We start from the raw sequence: 27651 nt of genomic DNA on the forward strand, positions 1-27651 counted from the left end.
CCCAAGCTCAACAAAACCTAAAATAGGAGGAAAGAACTTTCCATGTTCCTAGAATATAAATTTCATGACAAGTACAAAATTAAAACTAGATTAGAAAGAATATATAATTATTAAATCTAGGGACATGTATCCCAAATAGAGAATACCTCAGCTCAAGTTGCTGCTGCTGCTAAGTCACTTCAGTCGTGTCCGACTCTGTGTGACCCCATAGACGGAAGCCCACCAGGTTCCCCCGTCCCTGGGATTCTCCAGGCAAGAACACTGGAGTGGGTTGCCATTTCCTTCTCCAATGTGTGAAAGTGAAAAGTGAAAGTGAAGTCGCTCAGTCATGTCCGACCCATAGTGACCCCATGGACTGCAGCCTACCAGGCTCCTCCATCCATGGGATTTTCTAGGCAAGAGTACTGGAGTGGCTTGCCATTGCCTTCTCCGCAGCTCAAGTTACATTTCTCAAATAAAGACATTATTATATTAGAGCTTAACAGAGATTATGGGCTTCCCTGGTAGCTCAGTGGTAAAGAATCTGTCTGCCAATGAAGGAGACATGGGTTCCATTCCTGATCTGGGATGATCCCACCTGCCTCAGAGCAACTAAGCTCATGCGCCACAACTTGAAAGGCATAAAAATATAAAGTAAAATGTATTTTAAATTTTTAATTTTAAAATTCAAAGCTGTTCTTTAATATTGGTTAGGTTCACAGCAAAATTGAGCAGAAAGCACAGAGTTCCCCCATCCCCCACAAACACATAGCCTCGCCCATCAGTGTCCCACACTGACAAGTGCATAGTTAACTGTAGGGTCACCCTTGGCCTCAGCAGTCTATGAGTTTTGATGCACGTGCTTTATGTTGACCATTATAGCGTCATACAGAAGAGTTTAACTGCCCTAAAAATCCTCCGTGCTCCACTTAGTGCAGCCAGCGATCTTTTTTGTCTCCACAGTTTTGCCTTTTCCAAAATGTCAAGTAAATGGAATTATACAGTGTGTATTCTTTTCGGATTGGCTTGTTTAACTTAAAAATGAAGATGTGTGTGTGTGTGTGTGTATTTTGTAACCAGGTACTTAAATGAAATCTTTTTTTTTTCCTGGTTGATTTTCATTTGATTCTTACATTCATTTCACTTGGACAGCTTTATTTTTCGTAAGTTAGTACTCTGAGAACACAGTGTCAATAAGACAATAGCCAGCATCATTATTTTGTTGCTGACATCAGTGGAAACAGTGATCATCCTGTACCATTAAGCTTGATACTCGGTTGGAGCTTGTGTGTGTGTGTGTGTGTGTGTGTGTGTGTGTGTATGTACAGAAGAACACAAAAAACATATAAAAGCAGGTGTTCCAATATTTGTTAGGAGTTCATAAATATTTGTAAATGGATATTAAATGGATAGCGTACCTTTTAAGTCAAGATGATTGTAGAATATTCTAACTTTGACTTCTTATTTTAGTTGTTTATTATAGATTATAACAATTATCTCATAACTTAGTGTCTTCTGTTCCTTGGCTATATACTTTTTATAGCCTTTTTTCTATACTTATGGTTCCTGTTTTCTTTATTTAAAAGTGAAATATAAATAAAATAGTTAAACTGATAAATCCAAGAGTAATTATAGTTACTTTCCCTATATTTATCTTGAAGGGCTGGGTAACACAGAACATGGTTGCTGTTGAGTTGCTAAATCGTGTCTAGCTCTTTTGTGACCCCATGGACTGTAGCCCACCAGGCTCTTCTGTCCATGGGATTTCTCAGGCAGGTATACTGGAATAGGTTGCCATTTTCTTCTCGAGGGGATCGTCCCAACCCAGGGATTGAACCTATGTCTCCTGCCCCTCCTGCATTGTAGGCAGGTGGTCCCCGCTGAACCACCAGGGCAGAACATCAGTCAGTCAGTCAGTCAGTTCAGTCGTTCAGTTGTGTCCGACTCTTTGCGACCCCATGAATCACAGCACGCCAGGCCTCCCTGTCCATCACCAACTCCCGGAGTTCACTCAATTCATCATCAAGTCGGTGATGCCATCCAGCCATCTCATTCTCTGTCGTCCCCGTCTCCTCCCACCCCCAATCCTTCCCAGCATCAGAGTCTTTTCCAGTGAGTCAACTCGTCGCATGAGGTGGCCAAAGTATTGGAGTTTCAGCTTTAGCATCAGTCCTTCCAATGAACACCCAGGATTGATCTCCTTTAGAATGGACTGGTTGGATCTCCTTGCAGTCCAACGGACTCTCAAGAGTCTTCTCCAGCACCACAGTTCAGAAGCATCAATTCTTTGGCGATCAGCTTTCTTCACAGTCCAACTCTCACATCCATACATGACCACGGGAAAAACCATAGCCTTGACTAGATGGACCTTGGTTGGCAAAGTAATGTCTCTGCTTTTTAATATACAATCTAGGTTGGTCATAACTTTCGTTCCAAGGAAAGTGTCTTTTAATTTCCTGGCTGCAATCAGCATCTGCAGTGAGTTTGGAGCCCAAAAAAATAAAGTCTGACACTGTTTCCACTGTTTCCCCATCTATTTCCCATGAAGTGATGGGACCAGATGCCATGATCTTCGTTTTCTGAATGTTGGGAAGAACATAGATTTGTCTTATTCATTTACTGTGTAAAGAGCCTTTGGAGTGTGGGGAGAGATTAGTGTCTTGTATAGTCACCAGTAGAGAGTTTGTTTCTGTATTCATTCCTTTTAGTTTTGTAAATGACTGCACCAGAGGCCAGCTTGGTGATTGGAAGCTATATTTTAAGGGTGCATTGGGACATGTCCATGGTGCTTATCAGAAGGCAAGGTTAAGGGAAGCAACAAAGGGCAAAGTACCTATGGACTTGCTGTGCTGGGAGAGCTGTGCCTCCATGGGCTCTGAAAGCTTGTAATCTGTGACCAGCCTTTCCCCTAGGCCTCTTGCTGCCTTCCTTTTCAGCTTGGAGGAAAGTGGTTGGATCTTCCCAGACTTCCTTCCTATGACACCACTTGACTGTCTTGAGAAGGGCAGTCACATGTTGGTTTTCATATATTCTGGTTTTGTCCTGAATTAAATGATTCCTTAGATTTTATAGCATGTGGTGGCCACTATTCCCTAGAATAAGTACTAAATTCTTTTTTTTTAAATCCTTTTAGTCATTTTCCAGGAAAACCCTTATCAGATCTCACACTGCCATCTTTCCTGGACGTCTACAGCTTGCCCTCTTGAAATCAGTCCTTGAATTTCTTTTCCTCATCTGTAGATTAATGACCTTAGAAATAAAGCTTTCCTACCCTTTCTCTTTAAGGAAAAAAAGCTGTAATATATAATGATATTGTAATGAGTACGATATATAATGACAATGGGCATTCGTTGCTATGGTGATGAACTTGATAGAAAACTAATTTATTCCACCCAGCAGTACAATGATATTTACCTTGATAAGGTCAGTTGATAAGAATGTCCTACCCCAGGTGGCTGGTGTCTAGAATTATCTGATGAGGCTCCTCCTAATTGTCTATAAATAGTCATGCAAATCCAGAAAGGCAAGTTATCTGTATCCAGAACACTAACATAAAACAGAGTCTAATGTCAAAATGTTGAGGACTAGACCCCAGTTCTAGGGCCTCTGACATTGAGGAAAGTCTAACCGGGGCCTGATTGTGACGAACCTCAGCTGGTCTTGAGAAGAAGGAGACGACTTGCAAAGGGAAGAAAAATCTTTGCTTTACTCAGTCTGTCCTCACACTTAGAGGTCCCAGTTGGCCCCAGAGAAAGTCGTGTCAGCTCCTCCCTATTGCTCTAGAATCCTAAGTACAGTTCTGCAACACTCCAGATTAAATCACCAAGTTGAAATGAGGACTCAGGGGAGAAATTTTTTATTTGGGGGGAAGGGGTGTAGCGGCAGGAGGAGGAGAGGCTTATATTGCAAGGGAAGACTTGAAAGATACTGATTTACTCTTGACTCTGTCACTTACAGACCCCAGGTTCCACTATAATTTAGAGAGACTTAAAGGGGGTATGAGGCTTCCCTGGTGGCTTGGACGGTAAAGAATCTACCTGCAGTGCAGGAGACCCAAGTTCAATCCCTGGTTTGGGAAGATTCCCTGGAGAAGAGAATGGCTACTCACTCCAGTATTCTTACCCAAGAAATTCCGTGGACAGAGGCCGGCAGTACAGTCCATGGGGTCACAAGGAGTCAGACACAACTGAGTGACCAAGTACACAGTATAAAGGGGAGGGATTCCTTGGTGGGCCAGTGGTTAGGATTCCATCCTTCCAGTGAGAGGGGCATAGGTTTGATTCCTGATTAAGGAACTAAGATCCTGCAAGCCACATGGTGCAGCCAAAAAAAAAAAAAAAAGAGAGAGAAACGTAAAGGAGTTAATTTAAAAGGAATTTTAAATATAATAGAAAAAATAGAATTTTAAAGGGAGAATTGTATCTTCCAAATTAAGGACAAAAATAAAAGTCAGTTAAAACCATGGAAAAGTCAGTAGTATAAAGAAAGGCAGATTATATAGGAAAAGCCATCAAGCATTAGAGGAAACAAAGACAAACCAGAAAATATAGCGTAAAATGGTATGGCAGGGGTAAGGTGAATTGTTAGTGAAACAATAAATGGAAATGGGGAAAACTGAAACTAGTTTTTTTTATTAAAAACAACCCAACATGATTATTACTAAGAGGAACACATAATACACAAGTGTAGAAAGTTTAAAAGCCTGGACAAATCTCATTAATTACAAACAGGAAAAAAAAAAAAAGCAAATGCTATCAAGTAAAGTAAAACAAAGAGGGTGATTTTATAATAATCAAAGGTGGAAATATCTAACTGTCATGAACTCCTCTATGATAAATCTCATTGTTTCAGAATAGACTGAATGCAGTCTAAAGGTCCCACTAGAAGTTTGGTGAAATGTATTGTGTTATACCTCTGTGTTGGCCTTGTGCATTCCTTCTGTTGTTAAGTTGTATCTGACTCTTTGCACCTCATGGGCTGCAGCCTGCCAGGCCCCTCTGTCCATGGGGTTTTCCTGGCAAGAATACTGGAGTGGGTGGTCATTTTCTTCTCCAGGGGATCGTCCCAATTCAGGGGAACCCACATCTCCTGCATAGGCAAGCAAGTTCTTTACCACTGAGCTATCAGGGAAGCCCTTTGGTAAATACAATACATCATATTACTGTGCCCAAGTAATCACTGAGAGAATTATACTTTCATGCCTCATGGACTTCAGTTTGTCCATATGACTCGTTTTGGCCAATGAAAATTGTGAGTTTGAAGTAAGCTGCCTTCAAGCAAAAGCTCTAAGAACTTTTGGTCTAATGGTTTTGCCGTGGCTCTTTTCCTCCTTCATATTGGGCTGTTAGAGTAGCCAACCTCTAATGGACATGTAAATGGCTGAGAAATAAACCTTTCTTGTAAGCCCTTGAGATTTTGGAGTTCTTTGTTACCGCATCACAACTTAGCCTGGGGTAAGTTGTCCCCAGTTTCAGATGTTTTTCTGGACGTGCATGGTGTATGATACCTATAAATAGCAAGTTCTAAAAGTCTTCCCTACTACCTTTTGCTTTAGTTAGATCCACAGGTCATAAATCTGATTTTTATGTCACTAACTGTAAATGCAAGTGTTATAGCACTTAGAAACAATTGTAGTGATCCCACTGATATGTGAAGGAGGAATAAGACAGGAAAATTAGATGTTAGGTTCTTGTATTGCTGTTATTTTCAGCCACAATACTTTTCTCATTGAGTATAGGAATTATGTTGGTGTTGACTTTAAAATCTATGATCTAAAATAGGGCTAGAATTTTGTTTAAGTGATTTCTAAAAATGTGCTTTGACAGAGATTAAAGAAGTATTTTTTAATGTCACAACATTTCTTACATTCTAGGAATAAAGAATAAATAGACCTACCAAAGAGTTTATACTTACTTTTGTCAGTGCATTTTGAAATAGAGCATTGATCAGACCCTTGATTTATAATCAAATTGGAATGATCATTAAAGGTCATGTCATTCAACTTTTTATTAGGTATTTGAAACTTTTTTTTAAAGAAGATTTTTAAAAATAATAGAAAAAGCAATGCATGCTTAGTCGGTCAGTTGTGTCTGACTCTTTGTGACCCTTTGAACTGTAGTCCACCAGACTCCTCTGTCCATGGGACTTTTCAGGCAAGAGTACTGGAGTGAGTTGCCATTTTCCTCCTCCAGGGGATCTTCCCGACCCAGGGATCCAACCAGGCATCTCCTGTGTTTCCTGCATTGCAGACAGATTCTTTACTGGCTGAACCATCAGGGAAGCCCAGCAACAACAGTAACCTCAAAAACAATTCATGGAATGAATTAAATTCTCTTACTCACTTTTTCCTCATTCTTGACATTATTTGAGATATTCATAGTTATAATTCAACCAAAAATGCTGCCCTTTCTTCAAAGACAAGTTACTCTGAAAATATCACTTTGAATTAAAACAAAAACCAAAGTGTTAGCATTGATGTTAATGAGCAAAGTGCAGTTGGATGCTATTAGGGGAAAAAGAAAAGTACATCAGAGGAAATGTTGGCCCTTGATGTAGGTTGGGTTAAATTTACTTCCAAATGGATAAGAGTTAATGAGTTAGGTTGTCTCAGCATCATCCCTTGGGGCACTTGAGCACATCACAGAACCTCCATAGTTTTTGCTCAGGTATCAGCATCTACTTGTAAAGCTTCTTGGGCCAGTAAGCAAAGTACTTCATATGAAGAATTTGAGCAGTGTTCTTGCTTTCTGTTTGCTGGCACCAGAGCTTAGCTTGAGAACATTTATTAGACTACCTCATAAAAGAGAAGGACTAGCTGATCGTCTTTGTTGACTAATTACTCCCTCTTGCCAGTACTAAACAAAACCTGATCTCAAGCCAAAGAGCCAGCTCTACAGCTCTTTACATGTCTATTAGTCCAAACAGTAGTTTTGTTTCAAGAGAAAGTCTTCCAATTTGGGGGATAAGTAGATTTTGTTTTTCCTGTGGTGACAATGGCATTGAAATCTTGTGAAAGGACCCCAAGTAAAGTCCGATTTTCCAAGTTTATAGTCACATGCCTTTTACTTATTGGGATTGTTCTTTCAAATATTCTCTGTAGCCAGCTGACCATTAAAATCCTGATTACATTTGAGATCACATAATCAGTTAACATAATGTTGCAGGTTTTAAACATATAATGATAGGCTTTATGAAATTTATTTGCACTTGCAAAGTTTCCATGATCTATGTGTAAGTTGCTCGATATATTTGTATTGTTAACATAATCTATTAAACATTCATCTCCAGCCTAAATTTCTCTGAACTCCAGACTCATGTGTTTGTCTCCGTTTGAATGCCTCTGTTGTGCTTCACTGCTAATGCATCTGAAATGATACTCATGACCTGCTGTCAATCCTGATTGCCTTTGGCCAGCACTCGCTTGGAATACCAGAGACCTGGGAATCATCCTGAGCCCTGCTGTTTCCCCTTCTTGTGTGTGTGTGTGTGTGTGTGTTAGTCGCTCAGTAGAGTCTGACTCTTTTGCGACCCCATGAATTATAGCCTGCCAGGCTCCTTTGTCCATGGAATTCTCCAGGCAAGAATACTGGAGTGGATTGTCATTTTCTCCTTCAGGGGATCTTCCCAACCCAGGGATTGAACCCAGGTGTCCCACGTTGCAGGAAGATTCTTTACTGTCTGAGGCACCAGGGAAGCCCTTCCTCCCCCTTATCGAGACTCAGTGACAGGACCAGGTGCAGAGCGGTCCTGCCACCTCTCTGGTTCATCATCTTTTATTTTCAACTGGACTTCCCTTTTCTTCTTTACTTCTCCATTCTGGTTCTGCTCATGGCTGCCAAAGTGATCTTTTTAGCATACAAATCTGGTTATACCTCACCTCTTTATGGTCTCTTAGACTTAGGATAAAAATCTGAGTGCCGAACATGCCCTACAGGAATTGAACTCTGCTCTTCTTTGACCCTCTTGTCACTGTCTCCATGTGTTCTGATCGTATTGACTAGCATGAATTCCTAGATCACACCCAGCTGGACACCCAGACACCTGGTTAACTCCTTGTCATCTTTCAGATCTCAGGTCAAACCCATCTGCACAGGGATACTTCTGACCTCCTGACCCAGTGAGTTCCCCTTGTCCTGTGTCCTCCTAACACCCCAGGGATCTTCATCCTTTTTTGATTTTTTTCATTGACTGTCTCTGCCCCTGGACTGAAAAGTTCAGGTCTCACTTTTCTTCAGCCTAAAGATTCATATCTCTTCATCATTAGCAGGTTTTTTTGTTTGTTTGTTTTTTTCTGATTTGTGCTAAAGTACTTACCCAAGGGTCTGTGCTTCCTTCAAGGTATTTAGATTGGGCCTGGAACTTGGCCTTCCACTTTCTTAGAAGAGGACAAAGTTCACTTTAGTTGTCAGTCTTTGGGACACAGATTGTTGTATAAGCTTTTCATCTTACACTATAATGCTTACCTTAAAATTTTTTTTTCCCAACAACCTGTGTTGCCAGTTGAACAACAGGGACAAGTTTTTAGCCATAGTAGTTACAGTGCAGACTTTTCCTTATATGAATACAAATGAAAAATGACGTGGTTCTTGGCTGTGGATAAGTGAAGCAACTCCATCGTTTCCCCAGTCCCAGGACATGCCTGTCAGCCTGCAGATGCTTGTGAGCCTGTTGGTGTTGAGAGTCACATGTAGGTGTGCTGTGGTCTTGAAGTACAAATAACTGTTCATACGTGTATCCCTTCAGTTCAGTTCAGTTCAGTTGCTCAGTCGTGTCCGACTCTTTGCGACCCCATGGACTGCAGCTTGCCAGGCCTCCCTGTCCATCACCAACTGCCAGAGTTTACCCAAACTCATGTCCATGGAGTCAGTGATGCCATCCAACCATCTCATCCTCTGTCGTCCCGTTCTCCTCCTGCCTTCAATCTTTCGCAGCATCAGGGTCTTTTCAAATGAGTCAGCTCTTCGCATCAGATGGTCAAGGTATTGGAGTTTCATCTTCAACATCAGTCCTTCTAATGAACATTCAGGACTGATTTCCTTTAGGATGGACTGGTGTATCCCTTGATCCTTTCCACACTGGATCATATGATGCATGAAATGCGTCAGCTCTTTTCACTTTTGTCACAGACTTCTATGTGTTGGATTTAACTGTCACATGTATGAAATGACTGAACTAAAACAGCAACAGATATGGACGGCACTCCCATTATAATCCCTTGAGCAGGGGAAATTGCATTTCAGGGGAAGCAACTGATGTACTTTGGCATGAAGGTCCAGAACATAACGTTGTAATTTGCATTAAAACAATGAGAATACAGTGTAAGAATATCACTTTAACATATGGTCTCTTCCTGTTTTCCATGTTGACAGACGTTTGTTACATATTAACACTTTTATCCTCTACCTTAAAATCTAGAAGAAATAATATTTAGTAATATGTCAGAGTTCTTCCTCTCATATTTGTTTCCTAAATAGAATGATTTTTAATGTAATGTTTTTTAAAATCATTTACATGAGGTTTCTTTTTTGTTTGTTCATTTTACTTTTAGGTGTTTGGGACACCCTCAATATTTGTCTCCTCTTTTCTAATCAAACCTGATTCATGAAATGGACTGAAGCTGAAAAAATCACCTGCTTCTTTGTGAATCTGAAACACGATTGGCATGGTCTTCAGTGCGTTCAACTAGACTGTAACTGCAGCTATGAGTTCAGACGAGAAGGGCATATCCCCTGCTCATAAAACATCCACCCCCACCCATAGAAGTGCCTCCTCTTCGACGTCCTCCCAGAGGGACAGTAGGCAGGTAAGAGAAGCGTATAAAGTGCCTTTTGTTATTTTGGAGCAACTGTAGTACCATCACGATATGATGGGATGGCTAATCAAGTCTGAAACTTTTGTTGTGAACATTTTTATTCCCCAGGAAACCTCACTGTGTTCTGTAGATCTGCCTGATGATGTCATGAAGATCTTGCTCTTGCTTTTCTGTAATTGAGAATCCTTTTTCAGAGTACAAGCCACAGGAAGAGTGGCTAAGTGAAGCCCTCGATGTTCTCCTCATATCTGTTCCTGGGGGCAGAATGTGGCTTCTGGAACGTGAATGCTCTGCTGTTTCTTCTTCACTTGTGGAGGTGGCAAGGGACCTGGCATATTCCAACAAGTCTCTCATTGGTCTACCATGCACTAACTTTTGTTTGGAGTTTCATGGAATTTGGTAACAGATTCAGGAATGAGGTTACAAATTTAATTGTAGAATCAAGAAATTGAAGTCAATAGAGAAATTAAATTATTGTTGCTTAATTATTCCATGTAGCCCATTCTGTAAATTATTTTTGTTTACAGGATACTATATTACTACTTTGGGCTTCCCTGGTGGCTCAACTGGTAAAGAATCCACCTGCAATGCAGGAGACCTGGGTTCGATCCCTGGGTTGGGAAGATCCCCTGGAGAAGGGAACGGCTACCCACTCTAGTATTCTGGCCTGGAGAATTCATAGTCCATGGGTTTGCAAAGAATCAGACACTACTGAGCCATTTTCACATTATTACTACTTTAGTGGCTATTATACAGGCAAGGTTGTATAGAGATTAGTCATATGAATATGCTTCTTTGTCAAGACAGGTGAATCTTTTTGCCCAGCACTTAACTGAATATTATTTGCCATTATAATCTTATCTTGTGATAGACTTTCACAATAAGCAGATGTTAACTTTTTCTAAAAGCTTTCCTTTTGGGGGACATCCAATTAGCGAACATTATTGTGCGGTTTTTTCCCTCCTATTTTATATGTTCAGAGTATTTTGCTTAGTTTCTAGAGGTGCACACCTCAGTTATCTGATATTCCATAATACAGACTTGGGCCTTGAGATGCCAGTTCCACATGAGAATTCCTTCTTCTAGATGGTGGGAATGCACTTCTGGAGGTGTTTCTTAGAGAGCCCTCAGTCTACAGATTTCCCACTCCAAACTCCCTTTCCTATTTCTAGCAAGAAATTGCAGGGGAATTCAAAGAGGACATCTACATTCTGTTCATTAGAAGCAGTTATGTCATTAGCTGAATCTGTGATTACACATAGTTATAATGTTTATTGCATTACATCTTTAGAGTTTAAAAAAGTAAGAGTACTATGAATGAAAACACATTTAAATTAAATTACTGCTGCACACTGAGATGCTTTCTAAGTTTGCAATTTCATGCTACCCTTCACCTGCCTCTGTCCTCTCTTGTCATGGCTTCTCCATTTTCCCCTTGCCCTGAGCATTTAAATTGAGAGGAATTTTAAGCAGTGTGGCCGTCTGCCTGCTGAGGGAAGGAAGGGATCAGCCCTGCTCACCCTGGAGAACTTCGGCAAATGGAAGAGACTGCTGACTGTTGCAGAAACATCTATCAGGCTTAGTTGAACTGCCTATTTTACCTGAGCTCTGGAATGAGCATGCAAAAAAACAGGAAGGAACTGAGACTCTGGTCCACCAGAGGAGGTTTGGAGGTGGAATGTGTGACTCCTGGCTGGTTTGTGGATGGAAGGTTTTATGATGGGAATAAAATAGCATGTCTGCAAACTGATAATGCATTCTAGAAAAATAAGAAACGTTCAAATGGTGATTCTTCTTCAAGGAAAGAGTTTACTTTCATTCCTGTTTATCTCAGCAGGGGGATACTCTCCCAAGTACTTTCTCCCATGGTTCCTTCCTGCCTCCTGTTTTGGATCTGTTCATCTGCCTCAAGGGATAGGGGAATGAAGAACCATTCCAGTTCTTTTCCCTCCCTGTCTCATCACTTGTTAAAATCTGGTATTAGCTTAAGGAAATCAGAAAATGTGAGTGATCTTGTGACAGACTATGATGTAGTAGTTTTTAATGCATCTATTTTTGTGTGTGTGTGATGGCTGTTTTCATGGTGAAGGACATAGAGAAAATGATGAGTTAGTCTTCATTGAATGTTACCATTCTCCTGATTTGACAGACATCTATGTAGATGGTGCCAAACTGCAAAGTCCATCCCTGTTTCTCTCCTCAATTGATCATATCTTCAAAGGCTCTAGCACATTGTACATGCCATACAGTGGTAACTTCCTGCACATTATTTGCCTGCCCTTCCCAAGTTCTAGTTCCAGATCATGAATTACTTGATTGGGCATTTCTACTTAATTGTGTCATTGTCACCCTAAATCAGTGTGTATAAAGCAGTTTGCTATCAGGATAATCATTCTCTTGTAGACCCAAGGCCAAAGTCATTTCTTTCTTCTTTGTTTCTCCCACATTCAGTAGGTTAACAAGTCCCACTGATTATTTCCTCCTTCATAATATCATTATTTCTTTCTAGTCTCACTGCTCATTTCCTAGCCTAGATTCTCATCACCTCAGACTGGGGTCCTGCAGAGTACTCTTGCTTCACTGATTCCTTGTGGCCTCCTGAGCTCAAATTTCCTGAATTTGGAAGATTCATGCTCAAATTATTTCAAAGACTTTCAGTTCCCTATATGATTATGGCCAGATTTCCTTACTTAGTATCAAGAGACCACCATGATTGGATCCAGCCGCAGTGTCCTGTTTTCCTCCCAACCTGTACAGTCTTGTCTGCTCATGGCTCCCAAAACTTCCTTATCTCCATCTCTGCTCCTGACTCTCCTGCATGGATTCCCACCACCCTCCTCTCAACTCAGTACCTCCTGTGCTTCAAGGACTAGTCAGGTGACACTGTCACTGGCCACTAGCCCATGATGACCTTTCCTTTCTCTGAGCTTTATAGAACTTTTTGACAACATTTGACACTTTCTTAGTATCTTTTTATGTACTGATCTCTTCAACTATATTGCAAGCTCTTTTAAACAGACTTCACAGTATGATTCTTCAGAGACAAGCCTTGCACCTCAAGTATTTTAATGTATCCTAGAGGATATTTTTAAAGACCTGCAACAATATTAGTCTTGTCTTTTTATTACAGATTTTCCAATCCAGATTTATTTATCCTCATAGATGAGTATAAACAAAGAACATCTGCCAACTGCATAGTAGTAATTGGCTGCCCTTCCTGTCACTAAATTATGTAGCCCAACCAGTGAAGGAGGGAGAGGAGATGGGAAATAAAGTGATTTAGTGCCCCTGTGGTTTCACTGTTTCTTCACCAATGAGAGGGTCAGGATCCCACTTAGTATTTAACAATTTGGAAGACTTTAGTAACTGCTCCATTTACACTTTGTTCAAGACTGATATTAGATGTTAGAACGTCTAACAAAATTGGCTGTATCTGTGAATATGTATGTTTGTGTGTTCAACTATGATTCTGAAAATGCAAGAAATACACTCCCTAAAATTTTAGAAGAGGAAATAGGTTGATTATATGTCTAGGACTTTTGCATAACCAGCATTTCCCAAAGTATGGTCCAAGGAATGCTTGTCCCTTGAAATGTTGCATGAAAAGAGGGTTCTCAGTTCAGTTCAGTTCAGTTCAGTTGCTCAGTCGTGTCCGAGTCTTTGCAACCCCATGAATCACAGCACGCCAGGCCTCCCTGTCCATCACCAACTCCCGGAGTTCACTCAAACTCATGTCCATGAGTCAGTGATGCCATCCAGCCATCTCATTGTCTGTTGTCCCCTTCTCTTCTCGCCCCCAATCCTTCCCAGCATCAGAGTCTTTTCCAGTGAGTCAACTCGTCGCATGAGATGGCCAAAGTATTGCAGTTTCAGCTTTAGCATCAGTCCTTCCAATGAACACCCAGGATTGATCTCCTTTAGAATGGACTGGTTGGATCTCCTTGCAGTCCAAGGGACACTCAAGAGTCTTCTCCAGCACCACAGTTCAGAAGCATCAATTCTTCGACAATCAGCTTTCTTCACAGTCCAACTCTCACATCCATACATGACCACGGGAAAAACCATAGCCTTGACTAGACGGACCTTTGTTGGCAAAGTAATGTCTCTGCTTTTTAATATACTATCTAGGTTGGCCGTAACTTTCCTTCCACGGAGTAAGCGTCTTTTAATTTCATGGCTGCAGTCAGCATCCGCAGTGATTTTGGAGCCCAAAAAAATAGTCTGACAAGTAGATTAGAGAAATGCCAAACCCAGTCATTTTTTGCAATTAATTAATTAAAGACACCAATAGATCCTGCAGCCAGAACTTGATTTAACTGAGCACTTCTTGAATGTGATAGATTGTGGAGCTTTTTTTATTTCCCTAATGTTTGGTTGTTGAAAGTCCAGATTCTTCTCTGTGTTTCGAAGTGGGAAGGTAAAGGAACACTGGGCCCAGATCCCAAATGGCAACACTAGATTGGGCTCAGGGTTGGCTTCCCATTTAGATGAGGCATTTGCTCTTTCATCAGCCACAGTCTCTTCCTCTCCTTATTGTATTTCAATATTTTGTGTTTCCTGCCTGGCCCCTGAAAGCATTTGATTTCACGAACCCTGATTCGGGATGTCAGTCAGTTGACAACAATAATATTTAAGTGACCAAGGGAGAGCTCCACTTGGATACTAAGAAGGCATCTCAAACTTAACATGTCCAAAATTCTTAATTTCTCTCTCAAATCTACTCCTTCCCAGTCTGCCTTATCTCAGTAAACAGCAACTCTGTCCTTCCACTGGTCAGGCCAAAAACCTTCCAGGAGCCATCCTCGACTCCTCTCTTTTCTTCACACACTGCCTCCAGACCCTCAGCGAATCCCATTGGTTCTGCCTTCAGGATGTCCTGAATCTGACCACTACTTCCCTCCTCCTCCCCCTCTGCCCTGGTCTAAGCCGCCATCATTCCTTACCCAGACTATGGCCGTATCCTTCTAACTGGTCTCCCTACTTCTACCTTTGACTAACCTTCAGGTCATTTTGCACAAAGTAGTCAGAGTGGTCCCTTTAAAGCTAAATCAGATCAAGCTTCTCACCTGCGCCCAGGCCTCCAGTGGTTTCCCATTGCTCTCCAACTATTTGAACTGCTGACCGTTGTCTACAAGGTCATTCGTAACCTGGATGTGCATATACCTTTCTGGTCTCATCTCCTACCATGTTCCACTTAGTGCTCCCTGGCATCTTCCTTAGATGTGATAAGCATGCTCCCAACTTCAGGGACTTTGCATTCAGGGCCCCCTCAGACCAGCTCGAATTTCTTCCGAGTATCCCCAGATATGGTCACACTCTTGACTCATTCTCCAAACGTACCCTCTTCGGGCAGTCTTCCGCCACCCTCCCCTGTGTATCCTCGTCACTCACTGTCCACTTACGTGCTTTTGTCTTCAGAGCATTAGCCACTATCTGACATGTTACGTATTCGCCTGTTTACATTTGTATCCCTTTCCTCTGCTCCTTACCACTGCAGTGCAGGCACCCTGGAAACAGAAGTTTTATTTTGTCTCATAATGTCTCCCTAGCACCTTCTACAGCCCTGGCATATAATTTGGCTCAGAACATATTTGAATAAGCAAGTGAATAAGAGATTGGCATGGAGAGAAAGACTGTGAACCAGGTTCCAGAGGCCTTGGTAGCTGTGAAGGAATGATCATGCAATTGGGAGATGACAGCAAGGAGAGAAAGGAGTATAGTCAGGAGCTGAGTCTCCCAAGAACAGTGGGCTTTGAAAGTAGAGGAGAGATGATCCAGAGGTGGCAGAAGATACCAGGAGAGCACCGACCCTCTTGCTTGCTGCTAATGGCAACTGTACAGCAGAATAAATGACTTGGGGCTTATGTAGGCAGAGATAGCAAACAAAAGCAAAGCAATGGGAGCATTCTGCACAGATGTTTAAACTATTGGTGGGGTTGGAGATAACCCTAAAATAAGAGTTGTTGTTTCCTAGTTTCTCATCGTACTTATTTTACAGTCATATTATGTAATTGGCTTATAGCAAGCTGATTGGATTTTGTTTGTTTTGATAATTACCCTTATGATTACATTTTTTAGAGAATTTTTTGCAGTATACAAAACTGAGACCACCCTGTTGAGACAGTTTCAGTAGTTTGGGATCAGGCCAAGGATCTACATTTTAAAAAAGCTTTTTTTTTTAATGTGGACCATTTTTAAAAATAATTTTATTTATTTTTGGATGTGCTGGGTCTTTGTTGCTGTGGAGGCTTTTCTCTAGTTGGGGTGTGCAGGCTTCTCACTACGATGGCTTCTCTCGTTATGGAGCACAGGCTCTAAGGGACGCGGACTTCAGTAGTGGTGCCTCCCAGGCTTTAGAGCAAGGCTCGGTAGTGGTGGCGCATGGGCTTAGTTGCTCAGAGGCATGTGGGATCCTCCCGGATTGGGGATCAAACTCATGTCTCCTGCATTGGCAAGCAGATTCTTTACCACTGAGCCACCCAGGGAAACCCAGATCTACATTTTTTAAAGTAAAGCCTCTGTTTGGAGCCAGTGCTTATTTTTACTTGTGTCATTATCAAACCATTTCAGAAGATCAGATACTGTTGCTCCAAGAACTTGGAATTTGGAATGAATAACCATCAGATAGTGTTAGTTGCTCAGTCGTGTCCAAATCTTTGCGATCCCATGGACTGAAGTCTGTCAGGCTCCTCTCTCCGTGGGATTTTCCAGGCAAGAATGCTGGAATGGGTAGCCATTCCCTTCTCTAGGGGATCTTCCCAACCCAAGGACAGAACCAGGGTATCTCACATCGCAGGCAGATTCTTTACCATCTGAGCCACCAGGAAAGCCCAATTACCAGGTGACAGTGTCTGTTACTAGAGTGAATTGTTATAGCTCTACCGAGTTAGATGTGAAAGACTCACATATGAGTCAATCTGTTTGTTTAATGAAAAATCAAAGAAAAAAATACCAGCTATCCTTATAATAATTTAAAGTTTACAGAAGCTTAGAGATCATAAAATAAAGAACTTTTTAAGGAAAAAAATGATATTCCTAATAAGTCATAAGCGGCTGGTAGTTAATCTTCTTGCCAGTGTTTAATAAAATATATATTCAATATTATGGTCAGTGATTACAACTAATAGAACATTTCAATTACATGGATATCTAAAAATGTTTCCTGGGACTTCCCTGGTGGTCCATTGGAAGACGCTGCATTTCCATTGTAGGGTCATGGGTTCAATCCCTGGTTGGGGAACTAAGATCCCACATACCATGTGGCACATCCAGAAAAGAAAAAAAAAAAGAATAAAATATTAATAGTAAGAAAAAAATGTTTCCTATACATTATCTACAACAGTTAACAAAACAAACCATGGCCCATTCAGTTAATGTCCTCTGGTAGCTTGGGAGGCTGCCCCAACAGTGATTCAGTGGGACTCAGGTAACCATGATCTAGTTTACTATCACATAACCACCCAGTTCTGATTTCAGCAGCGTCTGCTCTATTTTCAACTTTCATTACTAGTGAAGGAGATGTCTAGCAAACCAGAAAGTAAAAATGTTCCTCATTAACAACTATACTTTGTGTATAGGGTTTTCATAACAAGTTTTATTCTTGGACAAACATATTGATAAAAATATCCCCCAGCATATACATGAACTGACTTGGAATATTTTTCTTCCAGTTGAATCTCTGAAGTATCTTTTTCAAATAGCTTTGCTAAACCAAGTTACTGCTTTGAAATATAGTATCTTTATTTTCTGAATATGAAACCTATTTCCATCTTTGGATTGTGAAAAATAAAATGTTCCCCAAACAAAAATATTCTCAGTTCTGGAGAGAAAAATTCAAGCATTCTTGATTTATATCTAACTTCCAGTTTAAATCATCTTGAGTCTTATCAGTGAGGAGGTGTATAATTTGAAATCTGCCAGTATCTAAATAGAAAAATTTTAGAATTCAATGCATCTAGGGATTTGCCAGATAACCCTGGAACCCAGCTCTCAGTTCAGAGAGAAATACTAAAGTGAAAGTGAAAGTTGCTCAGTTATGCCTGACTCTGAGACCCCATGGACTGTACGGTCCATGGAATTCTCCAGGCCAGAATACTGGAGTGGATAGCCTTTCCCTTCTCCGGAGGACCTTCCCGACCCAGGGATCAAACCTAGGTCTCCTGCATTGCAGGCAGATTCTTTACCAACTGATCTATCAGAGAAGCGGTGTCTTAACCAGAGCGAGACTGATATATAAAGCCCTGGGTGCCAGGTTAGTTTAAATTCCTGACTTACTTACAAATTAGCCTTTTGGTGATTCCAGTCATCCCAAGGAACCTAACTTTTAAGACTTCGGACCAGTGTTGATGGGAAAAATAGTATCTGCTTGCAAAAAGTCACGTTATGACCGACTTTTGTGATTTAGGTGCATGTTTAAAAAATTGGGTGTTCTGAGAAGTCTAAATATTAGGCACAGTTCATGAATAATAGAACAATAACAGCAACAGCTGCTATCTCATGAGTTCTCACTATGGACACCTGAAATATCATCAGTATTTCAGAGAACTAAACTTTGGTATAAAGCGGTGAAATATTCTGGCCACAGCTAATGAGCAGCTATGTCAGGGTTTGCCCCCTGGAAGCCTGATTCTGGAGTCCTGTTCTTGACCACTCCACTGCATGCTCCGTAGTAGGGCTTGATGAGCAGGAATGTCTGGGGAAAGGGCCTTCTGTACTTGTCTAAGTGAACTTTGTAACACTGCATTTGTCCGTTACCCTTGAGTTATGTATTGCCTCCTCATTTCTTCCCTCAACAATAGCAGTAATTTTTCACATCCTCGTTGGCCTGGGAAACAATAGACCAGAAGATACATAGATGAACATATTAATAATGATTATGAAGTCCTGGAATTAAAGGTGAATTTTTGTAGTTTGTGCTTTCCTGAATATTACATTTTCTGGACTTTCACTCCGTGTATTGCTTTTGGAGTGAGAAGTTCCAATCATTTATTTGTTTACTGAAAATTACAGTTAGCCTTTTCTGTGAAACAAAATGAGCAGCCCCACAGATTTCTTGCTGTCCCCACCATTTGGAGATTGCTGTCACTGCTGCTTGGTGTTTACGGCATGTGTTCAGTCCGTGTCAAATGTGCTGAAACTGAGACCACTGGAAGGAAATTTGCCACCTGGCACGTAGAAACTCATTACCCACAAGTGATTGAGAACTCAGTGTTATCCCAGAAAGAATCTGCTTGCTGCTTGCCCTGGTATGTTGGCCAAAGCACTTTGGTTCTCTCTGCCTGCCTTGGTTTCTCACTTAAGGAATTATTTTATTCCCTTCATCTGGCTGGTTTGGGTTAGCCTGTTTATAGAAGCAAGTCTGTCTGTCTGTCAGAGCCAGGATGAATACTGCCTGCTGGGTTCTTAGGCATAACACTAAATGGAGAGAAGCACACTATAATCAGTTATGAACCCTGGAGAGCCTCATTCGTAGGTCATTGATGAGGCCGGGGAATCTGTTGGTTGCAGAAGCTTCCTCAGGAGGTTGTTGTTCTCTGAGACTGGGACACAATCACTCCTATAGAACACATTTCAGGTATTTCATTAGGACTATAAAAACATCATCCCAAAGGACCACAGATCAACAAAACTGCTTTATTTGACTTTCAACTTGGACACATAGAAAAAATTACCAACCCTCTATCTTAGTAATTCTCCTAGGTTGTGTCAGGGGAGTGTGTAATTTCCTCGGTTCTGTCTCATCACAACAAAAATTTGAAGCGACGGACGTTAAAGCTCTCGGTGTGTCACACAGCTCTCAGACAGATCAGTGTTACAGCTCTGTGTTACAGCTCGGATTTATTTAGAAAATAAAGGAAAACACATTCTCGAGGTGTGAGGGCATGCCAACCCAAAAGACGGGAAGAGAAGAGAGAGGGAGAAAAGAGAGAGACCCTCGGCCCTTTGGCTCCTCTTTTTATATGTTTTTTCTTCTCCCCCTGGGCCTGCCTTATGTAAATTGGGCTAGCCAGGAGAGCTGTTTGTTCTACCTGAGGTCCTCACTCCAGTCCTTGGGCCTTCCTTTGTTCTATTTTCATGGGCTTTTCCCTTCCTTGCCTTTTAGCCACCGCCATTCTGGACTCCTTTTTTCTATTCTAGCTACCTAACAGTTGTAATTAAAATACCTTCACAAAAGTAAAGGAAAGCTCCATGCATGTTGTGCCAGCCTTCTTGACCTCAAATCCTAAAGAGCAGATTTTGTAGTAATGGGAATAGCCAGATTTGATGAGGTTTCAGGGAAATTGATGCTGTCATGCACTACTGCTTGGCATGTTAATTAATTCTGCTTTTCTGGAGGGAAATTTTACAGCATGTATCTAAAGTCTTTTAAAAAGTCAAACCATGGGACCTGGTAGCTCAGCTTCTAAGAAATGCATTCTAAGGAAACAACCAAAGATACATGTAAAGATTTCTGTGCAGAGATATTTGTCAAAGTATGTTTATGGTATTAAAAACTTAGAAGTAATCTAATATTCAACAAGGAGTTCATTTAATAACCGGACTCATAGCCATATAATGGAGTATTGCACAGCTGTTAAAAATGTTTTTAAAATGTTTAAAGCTCTTAGAAAATTGCATATTGTTAAATGAAAAAGACCCAGGTATTAAATTGAAAATATAGTGTATTTCCAATTTTGTTTTTAAGAATCAAAAAAGTATATGTTCATTTAAAAAGCTGAAAGCAAATATACCAGGATCTTGGAAGAGTTTGTTGCTGGTTGTGGGTGGTTTTAGTTTCTTTCTTTCCCCTCCCCTCAAATTTCTGCAGTGGATGTATATTGCTTCTATAGTCAAAAATGTTTATTTTTAAAGGTTATATTTTATGGGTTAATGTGCATATGTATGTAAAACATATATATTTAAAACAGTATATGGAATATAGTAAATACAGTATAAATGTCATCTATTTTAATTATAAAATTGTAAGCCTTAACTCCATAAGATTTAAAATTAAATGACTATGAAGTATATACCAGATGGGACACTTAAAGCAAGTTTTTAAAACCATTTTTGAGATGCTGTGAGCAAAACCTGTGCCCCTCTTTGCCCTTTCACTATCTATATTTATCTCATAGAAATTTAAGCAAGTTTTCCAGAAAATGGGAACTTGGACACTGTGTATTATTATAGTACATATTGTTCATTCTTTCAGCAAATATTTATGAGTACATATAGGCAAATCATAGATATATCTGCTCTGAGTTTACAAGGGTAATCAAAACAAACCAATTCTGCCTTAAATATACATATAAAAATGTTTATATGATTTTTTTTGCTTGTATTGTTAGCAAAATCTTGAGTGATTATCAAACAGAAAACCTTTGTCTGTTCTGGGTCATTTTAATAGCCTTAGAAAAAAGTACAAATTAACTTGAGTTAGTGTCCTTTTCTAGTCATACAGAACTGTTCTCCTGCCTCTTACTAACTCTGTGTGTTCCAGAGCCTTTGCTCTTGAAATGGCTTCGTATTTGTCCCTTTTATTTGCTGTTCGGTTGTAAGTGCTGTAGTGAGGTATGATCATAGTTGCTGGGTTTTTGAGTAGTTTTGCTGCATGTTTATGAGGATAGGTAGGGAGCAAGCCCACAGGTAAGTTCTGGTTCTAGTGTTACTGAAAGGCAATTGTGAGAATGAAAGAACTGTTTATTCATATGCCTTTTACCACTTCATAGTCAAGATTGCTGAACTCCTCTTGGCTATAAATGGACCACTCGATGGGCCGTGATTGTATTTCTTACAATGCAGGGTTTCCAACAACAGACGACTTCAGTGTGGGGCCATAGCTGTTGGCTCTTAACAGGCTTGTGTTTCTCTGCAGCAAGAGTCAAGAATGTGATGACTGTTGGTTCTTCCCTCAGGGTTTCCCAGGTGTGCTGTGTGGAATTTTCCCAGCCACTGTGTCTGAAGTTTTCTACTTTCATTTATCTTAGTGGTGCTTATATGGAGATTTATTATTAATGTAATTCTGCCGTCTTTCAGTGAGAGCAACATAATCATTACTATAGAGAAAGTAGTAGAATTAATTGCTTCTTCAGTCATGGCCTTCTGGCTTTGGTGATTTTGGTATTTTATGCCATTCCAAAAATAATAAAAAATAGCCCCTTAAGAACATGATGAAGAAGATAGCAGGCAAGACCGTGAGCCTCTTGCTGTAGGCATTCACGAGATATGGAATGTGCATACTATCCACTGCTGTTGCTCTCCCACTGGCAAGTATCCAAGGGCATCTGTCTCCACTCACTTTGTCAGCCTTCTCAGTAAGCTCCGGTGGTTCGGTCGTGAGACGGTGCTGACTACAGTTGCAAGATTGACCAGATAACATAACGGCCTTGTCAGATATGGCTTCCTTGCTTCCAATGGGCACCCAGGTGTTGTACACCTGTAGAGTATTTGGACACATCTTTCTGTGGAAATAAGAATGCACAAGATTCCTAAACATTTTTTCTTACATCATTTGTAACTGAGCTGTTAGTCACCATTTATGGAGTGCCTGCTGTGTGCCAGTGTAAGGTAGAGTCCATACACTGGGTGCCAACTCAGTGACTTGCAGTGTCTTCTAAGGTAGACTTTAACATCTCCATTTTGGAGATAGAAAACACTGAGGCTGAGAGAGGTTCATGATTTGCCCTCTTTATTTACATGGTAAATAGCAACATGGGGGTTTGTATGCTTGTCTATGTGACTGCAAAACTACGTTTGTTTCTCTTCATCAGACACTGCATTCCTGAAGTAGAGCTAGCTGACTTGCTCTTAGTTCTGGAAACTTGGAAGCAAACCTCATGGTTACACCCTATTTAAGAATGCTGTAAACTTATTTTTGTTTTATTCATTTCTGTCCCTCTGTTTCCATGAAAGGTTGTGGTATATGTGTTCAGTTAGTCTTAAGGTTAAACACTACTTGAAATTGCTGTACTTTTTGTCATCTAATATTGTATTGTTGCTGTTGTTCAGTTGCTAAGTCATGTCTGATTCTTTGTGACCTCATGGACTGCAGCATTACTGACTCCTTTGTCCTCCACTATCTCCCTGAGTTTGCTCAAATTCATGTCCATTGAGCCGGTGATGCTATCTAATCATGTCATTCTCTATCACCCGCTTCTCCTTTTGCCTTCCATCTTTCCCAGCATTGGGGTCTTTTCCAGTGAGTCAGTTCTTTACATCAGGTGGCCTAAGTATTAGAGCTTCAGCGTCATATTCAGTCCTTCCAATGAATATTCAAGGTTAATTTCCTTTAGGATTGACTGGTTTGACCTCCTTGCAGTTCAAGGGACTCTCAAGAGTCTTCTCCAGCACCATAGTTCAGAAGCATCAAGTATTCGGTGCTGAGTCTTCTTTATAATCCAATTCTCATATCCCCGTACCTGACTACTGTAAAAAACCATAGCTTTGACTGTATGAACCTTTGTCAGCCAAGGGATGTCTCTGTTTTGTTTTGCTTTTTTAATTATTTATTTATGTTTGTTTGTTTAAATTTTTGGCTGTGCTGGATCTTCGTTGCTGCGTGCTGGCCTTTGCTACTTGTGGTGAGCGGGGGCCACCCTGTAGTTGAGGTGCAAGGACTTCTCACTGTGGTGGCTTCTCTTGTTGAGCAGTACAGGCTCCAGGGTGTGCTGGCTTTGATTGTTGTGGCATGTGGGCTCAGTCGTTGGGGCTCGTGGCTTCCAGAGCTCGGGCTCAGTAGTTGTGGCACATGGGCTTAGCTGCCCCATGGCATATGGGGTCTTCCGGGACCATGGATTGAACTGGTGTCCCCTGCATTGCAAGGTGGACTCTTAACCCCTGCACCACCAAGGAAGCCCTGTTGTCTCAGCTTTTTAATATGTTGTCTAGGTTTGTCATAGCTTTCCTTCTAAGGAATAAATGTCTTGATTTCATGGCTACAGCCACCATCCACAGTGATTTTGGAGCTCAAGAAAATGAAATCTGTCATTGCTTCCACTTTCTCCCAGCAATCTTGACATCTCATACTAGCTTTGACTTTAGTAGAGGTCAGTATTTAAAAGCTTGGAGTCCAGAGGAGAATCTTGATTTTCATTCCAACTCTAATACTTACTCTGTGTCATTAACCTCACTGAGGCTCTGTTCAATCAGCCATAAAATAAATTGAATAGCCATTATTTAAAGGCTTTTAATGACGATGGAATGAAATAATCCGTGTAAGAGACAGGGATATAGAAAGCACTGAATATGAACTATACTATTGTCATCATCATCAACACTATAAAGGTTACTAGTATCACTAGAATAGTGTTGCTATGTCAAAATTAGAAAAACTAGAAGAGAGACAAGCCTAATCATCAGAAACTTGAATAAGTAAATACTTTTGAAGTTTATAAATCATTTTGGATATCTTTCTTTGAAAATAGTTTATACAATTCATGAACAGAAAAATATTATAGCTTAGATAAACTCATCGGACAAGCAGTTTCAATGGAGTTAACATTCAGAAAGCAATGGTCTCTTTAATACTGTTTTAAATTTGTATGGAAAGTGAGTCTATACAGAAATTGGTAGCCACAACCTACCATTTTTCCAGCAGCTCTTTTACATCTCTAAAATGAAATTACACAACAGGCCAGACAAGCCAAGAGACCCATTCAGCAGTTCTGTGGACTTTCATTTTAAGAGTCATGTTTCTCTCTGCAGGAGTTGCTACTAAACCACTCAGCTGCTATTAAATGTCTCTTTGTATGTCTGTTTACCCACATCTTTGATACCACATAAACCAGACTGTAGTCACGTAAACAGATTTCTGCTTGCTGCCCAGGAGGTATTAAGGTTCGTGGGTATTACCCAGGGGACTAACTTTTACCAATTGAAAGAGCGGCAGTGAAATATGCACTCAACTCCTGGTTTTAAGCTAAGTGCGCATCAGTTTTCTCTGAGCTGGAAGGTCAAAGGATGGGTGAGTACGTTCACCTTCTCTGTGTGTTCCAAGTTCCTTAAAATACTGACCTGGAATGAACCTAAGTTCATTTGTCACAAATGCACCACACTGATCAGAGGGATTGACACTGAGGGAGAGCAATGCGTGCGTGGGAGGACGGGTACATGGCACGTCTCTATACCTTCCTCTCAGTTTTGTTGTGGAGCTAAAACTGCTCTAGAAAAAAAAAAAGTCTTTAAAAAAAAACAGTGGTCTGGAAATTAAGTTGTAATTTTAGTATTTGAAAGGAAACTTGATTTTTAAAAGAACAGTGAACAGATATATGTAATCCTTTATTTAACCTTCTTATATAATATGTATAACACCTTGAGGGTAGGTGGCATGTGTCTCCAAGTCACCGTGAAAGAATATGAAAATAGGCAGCTTGTGAAGAAAACCAAGTATAGCAAAAGTTATGATCTTAAAGGGAACATGAAGGTTTAGTTTTTGTTACTGAAGATGTTGCCACATTATTAATACATTTTTTTGTGTTCTCCATTGACCGGTCACAGCTTTAAATCTAATGAACAAGAGCTTAATTCACCAGATGTTTTCGTTTTAAAAGTTAAGTCCTTATTTTAAAATGTTTTCAAAAGTTCTATCTTATTGGAGCTGTGATTTTTATAATTCCAAGATGAACCTCGAAGGGGGTTTTATACCTGATTTTGTGTTAATGATTGCTGAGAGACCATTCTCTACAACTTAATAAAAGAGATCTAAAAAATTCTAGAGATTGCCTGACTATAGTATGCAGGGCCTTGTGCTAGAGGTCAAGGGGGTGGGATACCAAGATGAAGATAAGTTTGTTCCTACTCTCATGGAACACACAGTTGAACTCGAGTCCAAGACTGAGTATGACAGATTTGAAAACTGTCTTCTTCATATCTGCCCATATTAAGAACATAGCATTCACGTACTTAGTATCTCATTAAAATAAAGAGTGATTGTGTGTCCTTATGTAACTTCAGGGATGTATTTTTTACTTTTATTTAAAAGCCACAAGTTTGAAGCCAATTCTTAAGGTAGTAGATTAATTTTTTATTATCAGATAGATGATAAGTTTGAATAATATACAAATATACAATATACTGCAGAAATTTGTTTAAAGAGCTTTTGGCTTCTTTATTATCATTATGAAAGGTAAATGAAATAGCTTATTTGGGGGGCTAGTTACATTTATAGTTGGTAATTTTATAAATCATGCCTTACTTTTCCAGTAAAATATACTGAGTTAGTGATAGTTGAAGGAGAAGACTGAAATTAAAGCGTGACTTTAAACAGTTTTTCCAAAAAAGAACTTAAAAACTTCTGTGATTATTTTGATAAGGTGTGCACCCAGATGTCCCCTGATAAGCAGGAAACTCTGTGGCCTTCAGGGAGATTGTCTGGCCCCTCCAGAATAAGGGGTCCCCAGGGAAACCCACTCCAGTGTTCTTGCCTGGAGAATCCCAGGGACGGGGGAGCCTGGTGAGCTGTCGTCTGTGGGGTCGCACAGAGTCGGACACGACTGAAGTGACTTAGCAGCAGCAGCAGGACCCTATGAAGAATCATTAAGCACTGAGTTTTTAAATTCAACTTAAGTTCCACTGAGTTTTTAAATTCAACTTAAGTTCAAATCTTGGATCCTCCATTTATTAGCCTTGTGATATAGCACAATTTAATCTCTTAAAGCCTCAATTTCCTCACAGTGGTAATAAAAATATCCATTTATTACTAAGATAGAATTATCTTAGTAAACATTTTTATGATTCTCTGTACCTTGGAAAATCAACAAAATTTGGGGTTTGGATTATCCACTAAGTTGGAATGTGTTGTTCAGCCGCTAAGTCATGTCCGACTCTTTGTTATAACAAGTTTGAAATGAATGAACCTCTTATTTTCTTCCCTAATGCAAACTTTTGTAAAATTGAGTGGAGAAAACAACTAGTATTGTGTTCTCTGTGACAGGTACTGCAGTAGGTATTTTACGGATCCTGCCCTGGTTTGTTTCATCACTAACCTTTCTGACCCACAGAATCCAAGCTACACTTTAAGTATCCCCAGGTCTCTATAGAGACAAAACTCATTTTTTTCACACTTTAAATATCCTAAATTGATTTCTGTGTCTGTAGCTTGATTTGAATATTAGGTGATTTAGTTTCTTTCACCTGGCTAAGTTTCTGAGTTAGTCCTTTATTTCTTGCCTACGTCGCTGCTAAGGTCAAGTTCCTTTCCAACTTTTGCATTTCTTACTGTGTGTATTTGTTATGGGGGGTAGGGAACAGGGACCCGAAGGCAATGTATGTGTGTTTTATTGCCCAGACATCTATCTACATGTATGAAAATAAAGAGGCGTCCTTATGTTATATAACCTCTGAAAAACTTCACTCTGCATTAGTGAGAGAATGAGAGTTAAAAAGATAAATAACATTTTGGTATGGTCAGAAGAAGTTTTCAACTTGCATGTGCCCTGGAAGGGCCATGGGAACCTCTAAGGTTCGTGGACAACCTTTTGAGAACCACTGCTGCAGAAGCTAGAGGGATGAGGCGTGGGGTGGGAACATTGACTTCTTTTGTATATTTCTGTTCTGTATTTGAATTTTTTATAATGAGCACATATTACTTTTATTATTTTTAAACACACACACAAAAATGAAAGGCTGTGAGGGCATCCTCGAAGGTAATACAGTTTTTGCTTCAAGCACGGCAATACTCATTTTAGTTCCTGTTACATACATGATCTCAGAATCAATCTAAATTTCACATTTAGCTGGTATGTTTTGAACAGGATCCCATCCAGAGCACTAACATGAACAATAATGCAAGTCCCAGATCGCTTGTTCCCATTGTTGTTAAAGATCTGAACACACACCGCCTGTTTTTCTCTTCATAGTCTGCCTTTGCTTCTGACTCCCACAAA

The 27651-nt window shown here is 40.3% G+C and overlaps 1 protein-coding gene across 16 annotated transcripts in view; it reads left to right on the forward strand.

The window, feature by feature from the left end:
- The window catches only part of OSBPL6 (oxysterol binding protein like 6), a 226856-nt gene that overhangs the window by 125023 nt on the left and 74182 nt on the right, over positions 1-27651 (forward strand). For 14 of the 16 annotated variants that reach the window (XM_055396929.2, XM_055396931.2, XM_055396933.2 and 11 more), the window contains one exon: positions 9527-9781. In XM_055396929.2, the coding sequence (XP_055252904.2) occupies positions 9680-9781 (102 nt within the window). In that variant the 5' untranslated portion in view covers positions 9527-9679. Of the gene's footprint in view, positions 1-9526; positions 9782-24530; positions 24732-27651 lie in introns of those variants that run through there. The other 2 variants (XM_088830446.1, XM_088830433.1) reach the window with 2 other exon arrangements.

Source organism: Moschus berezovskii, chromosome 2 (assembly GCF_049115385.1).
Source record: "Moschus berezovskii isolate FMDL1 chromosome 2, NW_MosBer_1.0, whole genome shotgun sequence".
Taxonomy (NCBI): domain Eukaryota; kingdom Metazoa; phylum Chordata; class Mammalia; order Artiodactyla; family Moschidae; genus Moschus; species Moschus berezovskii.